Source organism: Notothenia coriiceps, unplaced genomic scaffold (genome assembly GCF_000735185.1).
Source record: "Notothenia coriiceps isolate Sejong01 unplaced genomic scaffold, NC01 NC01_scaffold00037250, whole genome shotgun sequence".
NCBI classification, from domain to species: Eukaryota; Metazoa; Chordata; class Actinopteri; order Perciformes; family Nototheniidae; genus Notothenia; species Notothenia coriiceps.
The window spans coordinates 4296851-4306756 of record NW_011369951.1 but is presented as its reverse complement, the minus strand read 5'-3'; the positions used below and the strand labels follow the sequence as shown (position 1 = coordinate 4306756).

The window sequence follows — 9906 nt, the reverse complement described above, 5'->3', positions numbered from 1 at the left end:
CATGATACTGACGGGCTTTCAGGGGAGAGAGAGAGCGCTCTGTTTATTATTCCTGTGTTATTGTAAGTTACTGTACACTTTTGAATAATGTAGTTAATCTACTATAATTAGTTTGTTTAATATCGAATCATATCAATTTGTTTTAAAGCTCAATAAATAACAAAGAAGACCTTTGACCGGCACTTTTCAAATTGTGTCCGGAAGATTTAAACTTTAACGGACATGTTGACCGGCAAAAAAATATTCTAACGGGAACTCTGGTGTGAACGTTTATTAAATGAAATCCTACAGTTATTTAATCCTTATAAACTGATATGTTAAGTTTAAGGATGAAAGGCATTTACTACACTGTAGTCAATGAGTGTGTGGCAGGACAGAAGTCTGTGTGAAGATGAACAAATTGACATGAGGTTGTCAGAATGTAGATGTGTTATTTCCTGCCTATATGAAGGTATCTGGCACAGGAAGTGTTTTACGATGCATGCGAGCACATTAGCTTTTCAGAAGCCAATCCATTGTAACGGTCCGTCCACACACAGGCATGAAAAAAATCTTTCAAAGCTTCGCCCATTCACTTGAATGGGGTGACGTAGAAGATTTTTAATCTTTGCCGAACTGCATTGTGGGGAGCGGAGCATGGCTTTGCAAGCATCGTGAGCATCAAAAGTTGAGCAATGTTCAACTTTTGATGCTCCCAATGCTTGTGAAGCTGGCATCAGCCAAACAAATCCCGTTTATGCAAATCCCGCCAGTGCAAGCGCTAGCCAATCAAACCGCGTGTACTGTATGCAGATACCGCCGCGGTCTTTTCCATATGTCATAAAATGGAGGATAAATTAATCATCACTGGAGGAAATGTCCCGGTCCTTTACGACTGCTCTCTGTTCACCTACCGGGACCTAAACCGGAGGAACCAGGCATGGAGGGAGGTGGCAGAGACAGTTGGTGACAGTTTTCACCTGTTTGGGGAGTTTATATCCAGTTTACTTCGTTTTAACATTGAATGGAAAGGCTTTGTATGCCGGGGGCGGGCGGGAGATTCCTGATTGGTTGTTGGTCGCCTTGGGCATCAGACACGCCCAGCATCAAGATTTTTCATGCCTGTGTGTGGACGGGCCGTAAGTGCTCCTGCATCGGCTTCAAATAAGCCAAAACTTGTTATAGCAGGACCAAAAGTAGGGCAGAGCTCACTGCTTCTCACCTTCAAGTCTTTGTTCTGGGGCTGGAGGGGCAGCAGGGGGCGATCTTTGCTGCCGGGCAGGATGTGCTCTGGGGGGGTGCAGTCAATCTGCTCCAGCTCGTTGCCCTTTTTCTTTCGCTTACCACTATCTGTAGACAAATAAAATCAGGCCATGTTAACATCTTCAGTCCGCCTACTTGTTGCAACAGTCATGACACTGTACATTAAAAGAGATGATTAGAATTGTTTTAAGTGGGGTTGTATGAGGTCCTCATCTATAGTCAGTATTACCTACAGGAAATGACGGTCGAAAGAGAGTGGCTCATTTTAGCCACATAAAACAAAGGCCCACCCAAAATAATCAATATTGGTTTCAGTGTAAGCCATTATAGAAAGTGTTCACCGCTATTAGACAGCCCTTTCTTATTGGGGACTGAAGTGATGATAGGCTCTCTGTAAAGCATTAAAGAGAGCCTTTAAACCTTTAAGAGTGAGCATAGATGAGGGCTTAGTGATCTGTTGTAACACAATGAAAATATTGTGAACATTTTTTATATTTTATTAGGATGGGCCTTTCTTTCAAGTGTCTAGAACACGTTTTGCTACTGACTGTCAAAAACAGCCTTAATTCTGTGCTGGTACTTTATTATGTTTCTCCAGACCAGGGGCAAGCTGACTGCCATGCACTGTATGATTATTACCTCATAGAACCACACTGTAAACAATCCGAACTTCCCCTTAACCAGTTAAGCCCCAAGCTTGTTTTTCAGGTCTCAGGCTCGAAAATGACATTCCCAGAACAAATGACTATAACTTCACTTCTAAAAGGGGTAAATTAATTATCTTTTCTCAAAGCAAAGATAAACCTGTGAGTTGGATGTAGAAAAAAGTCAGAATCAATATAGATTTTTTTTATTTTAAAGTAAATTCAGATTGAACATAGTAAAAAAAATGTAAATGATAATGTCCGTCCAAAAGAAAAACATTACAATAGTGAAAACCACCCTTGAATGACAGGATAGTAGACTAAAAGCTTTAGGAATCCAAACTATAACATATAATGAGTACCTTGTATCAAGATTGATGCAAAACAAGTGACATTTGACCTTTTTAGAGAGATTTAGCAAAAAAACAAACACTTCTGGGGTCATTTGGGTGGATTGGCCATATCTCTGGAACCTATTGGTCGATTTTGATGATTGACACCTCTTTTGAACCGTTAGAGCCAATAGAATTGAGGGGAAGTTCCTAAAAATCCATCTAAACATTACCCATTGGTGAACGCATGCCAGTACGCCAAAAACCGGAAGCTGGGTTGTATTCCTCACACACTCTATATGAAAACAACAACAAATCTCAGTTTTTGACAAAAATAGAATGATGGATTATCAGTAAGATAAGATGGTACTTTATTGATCCCAATTTGGGAATTTTTGTGTGTTGCAGCAGCATAAAAGACAAGGCATTTTACAATAAAACAAAACTAGAAATAAACAAGACAATAGAAAATATACATGTTGAATTTGACAAGATATTATATATACAAATAAATATATACATAAATATATGACATTATGGAATATTAATATTAAATATTGAACAGATTCGTATGTAATCATTTCAAAGTGACACAGACACATTGGATTAACCTTCAGCAGCATTTGTATCGTTTTAATGCCATTGAACACAACTTTTGATCAGATAATAGCAAAGGTAAGACATATTTGCAGTTTTTGCTCAGTAAAGCTACGCTGTGTGTTGTCTGGGTTTGCCTGAGCTGTCGCGAGTTTTGGTCGCACAGTGATGATACTTATACCGCTAGAATCTGTGGAATCTCAGCTTTAAAATCTGATATCTTGTTTGTGCAGATCTGATAAGTAATAAAGTATTTATACCGTGAGTTCTGTGCTAAGTGCGTTAGCATTTTCTTGCACAGGGCTAATTCAGAGGCTCTGCGTTAGAGTTGTGTTTTGTTTCGGTAAAAACGGTTAATATTGTCTGATAGCTGAGTTTGTTGTTAATGTTAAGAAGCCCTCAGACGCCGTTTCTTGAAAGATACTGGTACCGGGGGCATGGGGCTTAACTAGTTAAGAAATCCCGCTCCAGGATGATAAACATGGCCGTTCATCCCCCCTTAATGTCCCACACGGTGTCATACCTCCGAGGTCTCCATCGGTGAAGACGCTGAGGAAGGAGAGAGAGTTGCAGTCCACTCCGTTGTAGGAGTCTGACGGGTCCAGACTCTTCAGCAGGTCTCTGATGTGGCGCACATGGATGCGGGCCTCGCGCACTGTGTAGGGTTCTGGAGGACATAGAGACACAAGAAACTAAGAGTCAGGCAGTGACACAGCGAGGGGTTTGACAAGAAACTAATGGACACTTTCATTATAATTCAATTTGTTTAGCCTTTTGCCAGCAGCTGCATATTAATATAACTTACTTGGACAATAACTGTGATTAAAGCTCAACCTTTTCAAGCTATGAATTAATCTTTTATTTTGCTTCTTGGCGCCACAATAACATCACAAACCCAAGTACAAATAAAGGTCTCTGACCTTCCACCACTTTGAGCAGCGAGCCCTCCTGCAGACCCTCGATGGACTTGAGCTCAGCGAAGTTGTCCAGCACGTTTCCGTCGAGCTGAAGGGAGAAGCAGGTGCGATGGCAGGTGTCCTCCCGGTCCATTAACACCTGATGGATCTCCTGTACCATTTCCTGAGGAGACACCTGATGGCAGTAGGGGAGGGAGAGGAAGATCAGTATAGCTTCAGGAATACATGCAGCTTGAGATATACAACCTGCTTTGGATCAGAGGAATTAAAAAAAAGCAAAAAAATGAGTGACAATATCACTGAACATCTGGCGTGTTGACTGGCTGCTTGAGAGGAGGTAATCCTTACCTGCAGGTCAAATGGCTCTGTTCCAGGCGCCTGGATCTTAACAGTGAAGCCCGTGTCCTGGATCACTATCACTTCCTGTTCGTTGGAATCATCTCCTCCGTCCGCCTCGCTGTTTGCATCCTGCTTTGATTCTGCCTCCTCTGCATGATCATGAGCCCCATCACCATTCATTATGGCTGTATCTGCAGTGTGCCCTGCATTGGATAAGACACAAAGGATTGTATTTAAACTTTAGTTGTTCGAGTTGAATTCGACAACTCTGACCAACGATGCAGTTTAAAGCACATGTTAATAAAAAAAATTTCTAGCATAGAATATCAAAAAGCATTATTCAATCATGTTGCCTTCCTCTTTAACTTTGAAAAAGTATTCACACCTGCGACGACATGTTTCGGCTCTCTAGTCAGCACACTGTCTTGTCATGCAGTGTAGTATCAAAGGGTGTAGATGCTGCACTGTCAACTGTAATTTGGCTTAATATTTATGGTCGATTTTTGGTGCATCAACAGTAACAACACCGGTCAATCACAATAAGAAGGGTTTTGGAAAAACAACTCAGTTTTCTACAAATCTTCAGAAGTCATTAGCTTCTAATCTGATTAACAAGTAACACCACCGAGCAAGCAACCTGGCGATGCTGCCAGGCAGAGTCCAGAGTCTGGATAACCCGACCGTAAACCTTATAAAATATTTATGAATGGGTGAACGACAGAGCTCAGGCACGGCTTGCTCGTGTTCCTACAAATGGATTTAACACAAACTGCAGAAGGAGCAAGATATGATCTAAACTCTATGACTCGACTTCGATCAATCATCATCTGTTCAAGAGTAACTGCTCTGAAGAGTTCTCAATAGAAACACCAAAATCACTAATGATTGTATCAAAAACCTTTGTCAATAAGTAACCAGGTGTTATTTTTGAGCAGATCCCAAAGGAAACACCAACCTTCTGAAACCAAAACTGTTGCGACACTGAGGGGAGTTTAGCCAGGGAGCCTTGAGGGATTGAATACCAAAGGTTTCAGCATTCAAAAGAGGGAATTACTGGTTGTTGCATGACTTGCAAATGTAGTCAGCAACAAACCATTAGCTGCTGTCGTTACACCACTGTGGTATTACACTTTCTAAATGACAGTTACTCATTATCTTTAAAAACCCAACATGATTTGTAAAACTAAGCTATTTGATGATTTCACTGTAAATTCAACTTTTTCAGAGTAAGTACAGTTGAGGGTGAGAGGCTCTGTGTTACAAGGCGAGCATTTGGCTGTCTCACTGGGACACAGCTGCTGGCAGCCTGAGTGTCCTTGCTCAGCTTCAAGGGTAAACAGTGTCAGGGTTGCTGGAGAGAAGGGCCAGAGGGAGGGGTGGAGCCTCATAACTGGACCACGACCCTGGGTGGGAATAAAAAACACTGAAACGGTGGAGGAGCGGGGGAGGCAGCACAGGAGAGAGGGGAGACCGGCCACGCTCTGAATAACAAACACGGCTTCAGAGCCGATACGCACGTTCATCGTGTTACTAACAACGCGAGAATGTGGGCTTGCTGCTAAGAGTTTCAGTGCAGCTGTCGTTGTTTTCACTAACAGCACACCAACGTTTAAGTTCTTATCAGATCTTAACTGTTTACATCTGAGAGGTTGAAACAATGTTAGCGGATTCCCTCAGTAATTCTTCTCGTTAAACCTGCAAGCACCATGCAAGGCATTTGGTGCTGAGCAGGTCATGTGCAGTGGGGTTTTTAGTGCTTCTCTGGAAGTTACTAACATTCACTATATCAGAAAGGGAAGAGTACAAAGTGCCAGATATCCGACTGTGATTGATGAAGCAATCCAGCAGTCCATTTGTTGCAAAACTAAAACCCTTTTGCTCCACATTAATGAAAGAAACTTTCAGTAGGAAGGAAGGGAGGGAATGGCCTGGGGATGTTTTACAGTAAACAGGACTAATCTCATGTCTCCTTTATTTCAAATGGAAGGAAGTAGAAATGCAAGATCTTTCCTCAATGCATTTCCTGTTGAAATTATATATGGTTACAGTGAGACAGCAGTTTAATCTGACATTTCTGGGTATCAGTTTTGATAGGGGATATAACTGATATCTAATAACGTGTTTGTTTTAATCATTTTCATTAAAGTTTTATTATTAAAATATACATCGACAGTGCATCTACATATGCCTAAAAATAATAATGGCAGGTACGTTGAGCGACAAGATAATAAGATGTTTGTCATCCATTATACAATCACACAATTGTGATTAGACTCCAGGTTACAAGGTGAAGGGCAATGTAAAGAATCAATGAAACAAGACAAAGACAGATAACATGAAAAACAAAATAAACACTACAGCAAGGTTTACACTGTAACTGAACCATTTGTTCTTTCCCAGAAATCAAACTGCCACCTCAAAGCAATTACTCACATGATCTCCTTTCAGAGCATGTAACACTTAGAGCTTTTCTTTGGTACTCTCTTCTATGGAGAAAAACAAAATGATAAATCTAGCGAGCTATTTATCCACTCTGCTACCTTTGACATGGGGACCCTGGCTGCTGCCATGGCAACATTAACCAGCCAGACAACCCTGAAAGCAGCAGCAACACAACTCACAAGGTCTGTCTGTAATCATGTTAGTGGCATCACAAGCTGCCAACCTCCTGGTGGACGGACAGATCCTGAGTCATGTTTCTGCAAAGGAATTCAAAGCTGCAAAGGCTGAATAAAAATATCTGTTTGAAATTTACTCTCTAAATGAGTCACTCAATTCTTCAGTTTCAAGCAATGAGTGATACTCAACACATCCATGCATGCACCCTGTGACATGGATTTGCTTGAAGATATTTCCTCATTCAAATAAGATAAAAATGGTAGGTACTGTTGCTATAAGGGCTGCTACAAACAATTATTTAAATTATTAATTAATATGTTTATTATTATTATTATTATTATTATCTTGATTCCTTGGTCGAGGAAATGTCAAAACATGGTCGTCCCATTTTTCTCAAAGGTCCATTGGGAGTCTTTAAATGTTGTGCTGTGTCATTGAAAAACACAGATATTCAATGCAAAATATGAAAAAAATAAATGCAGTAATACTCATATTTTAGAGCTTAGAGGAATTTCTGCCATTTTTGCATGAATAATTGCTTTAAGGAATAATGGGTCAACAAAATTGGAACTACTCGTTGCTTCAATGCAATCCCAGGTCATGCAGGATGTGACATGGGGTTGCTTAGCAATGTACCTTTATATTAAGGGGTAAAAAGCTTAAAAGGTAAGGAAGGTACCTTTAAAAAAAACGTACAGTAGCTACGAGTGTGGACTGGTGAGGAAGATATTTAGCCATGAGGTGTGTTGCAACTGTTTCAAATGTGCAATGACAGTCCAGTGTATCAACCATGTTCAGGCCATCAATCCAGCCACTGTCTCTCAAACATGAGTTTAATAGGAGGCCACAAGAAGCAGCTATCATTTTCATTATCAACTCCTCAGGTCTCTTTATTAAATCACTTGGGCCATACATGTCAATGTGAAGTGCAAGATGAAACCCCAGGTTTTTTTATTGTGCACAAGCAACAAGTTATTATCACATAAGACAAAGAAATGCTGCACAACTGAAAAGCTAGATCTCAAAATAGAAGCTGCATGGCATTTCGCTTTCCAAACTAAACCAAATTGTTAATTATTTAATCAATACACTATTTGTTTAGGCTCTCCAATGAAGCATTAGCATACACTGCTCCATGTGGAAGGACTGGACAGCATAGCTTACATCAATAATCACCCAGCCAAAAAACGAGGTTAATTAAAAAGCATTCAGCTCAGCAGTTTATCTTCAAAGCAGCACAAAGTCATCCTTCACAGGTAAAGCAGTGCCTGTGTTTTCCAATGAACTGACACGGGCAGAGACGACTCAAGGTCCCACATGTGACACACGCAGACGCTGCAGCACCACTGCCTTTAAGTGCTCCACAAATTGTATAACATTAACTTCACATGCTGACAGTCTAATCTTCTTCTTTATCCGAGTGCTGCTACTCCGCTACCACTACTTTTATCTTCCAGTATACTCACCAGCTAACACGGCTGTTCAAGTATTATTAGCGTAACCTTCCTTCACTGTGCATGCACCATCATGACTTTTTTTTTTCTAAGACAACCAGCTTCCGCTTCCCGGTCAAGAAGGGACACTCGATCTGATCTTCCCCGGCGGGGAGGAGAGAGGGGCCCGCTTGAGTGTCACGACCGACCGCTGGACACTTCTTCCAACTTACACCTCTTAAAGTTCGCCTTTTAACAATCAAAAAACGCTGAGAGGTAACGCATATAACACTTAACTTGTCGGACACAAAGATACAGTGCGACAGTGTACATGAACCCCCCTCTGATAATGTGCCGCTCCACTGAAGGTGACCTTCAATTCATTTAAGCAACAGAACATGTGTCGATACGAGCTAGCACAACAGGAGCTGCAGCACTGTGACACGTGAACAAATCATATGATATGCAGACTGTTTGTTTGTTACAAGAAAATAACTCGTTTTCAGGGTATGTGCTCTAATGGGCATGAAGCAATGCGCCGACTCACGAGAGCGACTGCTTGCTAGTGAGCCAGCTAACATTAGCTGCATACTCAATGAGAAGGATAATGCTAACATACCGGATAACATGGGTTAACCTGGTTTCCTTGTGGTGTCAGTCTGAACTTGGACTGCATGCTTATAGCTATGATCCTTGCATGATTAAAGTGTCGGATCCCGATGTTGCTAGCTTGCCAATTAGCACAGATGACCACCAGACAGCTTAGCATATGCTGCTAGGTGCAAGGTGGACCCTCTAAACTTGGAGAGGCTAACTAGTAGATGAAGGGAGGAGGGGGGTGCATCCCACAGACCACCACCTTGAATTGGGACTGGGGACTTTTAAGTCACATAACAAAGCATGGAATGAAATGTCATTAGCTTTAGTGGATGCTATGCAGAGAAATTTAACAAACCACAAAAATCCGATAAAGTACATGGATGCTGGCTAAATGAAGTTGGCCTAATACTGTGTGTTATATGATGCGAGTTATCAGTGTATGTATAATGCATGCTAGGTGCTGTAACTTGAGTCAAAGAGGCTTACCACAGCCGCAGGGATCCTTCAGATGTGTCTTGCTGATTAATTTGCCGTGCTCCTGGGCTCCATCCCCGGCTTCATCCGCAAGATCAACCGGATTACAGTTAGGCACTGACGCCGGGATGTCATCTGTCTTGCTCACCATGGTGGGCAGTCAGTGTGGCAACAGAAATCCCCCAGCAGCTTAGCTTAAATACGTGAGTCTGAGGAAGAAAATACAAAAATCTGCTTCTCTCCGGCTATCAGCAGGCTAGGTGGCTACATGCGAAGGGTACAAGCTTACAAAAACAAGTCTACTGAGGAAGGACAGTGCTGTACATGGTGCTGATGATCACACGTGGTTTCCTCCTCCCCTTGACCTATTTGCCTTTGCGTTACACTGGTTACACTTCCCCACCCACCGAGCATGGCGCTACGGAAAGCCACTAGAGACAAATCGTTTTTACAAACTCATTTGATTTTTATGGGAAATGTAGATTTTATCTTTAGCACTTGAACATACAAAGTCAACAATGGCTGAGTAGAAAGACAAAGTATAACAATACTATTTCATTTACTTGAGTGATCATTGATAGTTGGATGTCACCAACTGCTAGCTGGATGTCACCAACTGCTAGCTGTTAACCTCCATACTGTAAGAACTTCAGCTCACTGACCAAATTATTATATACAGCTATAGCTTGATTAACCTGCTTGGAGGTAT

At 41.5% G+C, this 9906-nt stretch overlaps 1 protein-coding gene across 1 annotated transcript in view; it reads right to left on the bottom strand.

Annotated features, from left to right (window-relative positions):
- cluha (clustered mitochondria (cluA/CLU1) homolog a) overlaps window positions 1-9538 on the bottom strand; it is a 27193-nt gene extending 17655 nt beyond the window's left edge. The window contains exons 1-5 of the mRNA XM_010796618.1: window positions 9210-9538; window positions 4081-4274; window positions 3736-3907; window positions 3339-3482; window positions 1202-1329 (exon numbers count right to left, since the gene is read on the bottom strand). Of these exons, the coding sequence (XP_010794920.1) occupies window positions 1202-1329; window positions 3339-3482; window positions 3736-3907; window positions 4081-4274; window positions 9210-9348 (777 nt within the window). The 5' untranslated portion in view covers window positions 9349-9538. The remainder of the gene's footprint in view (window positions 1-1201; window positions 1330-3338; window positions 3483-3735; window positions 3908-4080; window positions 4275-9209) is intronic.
- Between the last annotated feature and the right edge of the window lie 368 nt (window positions 9539-9906).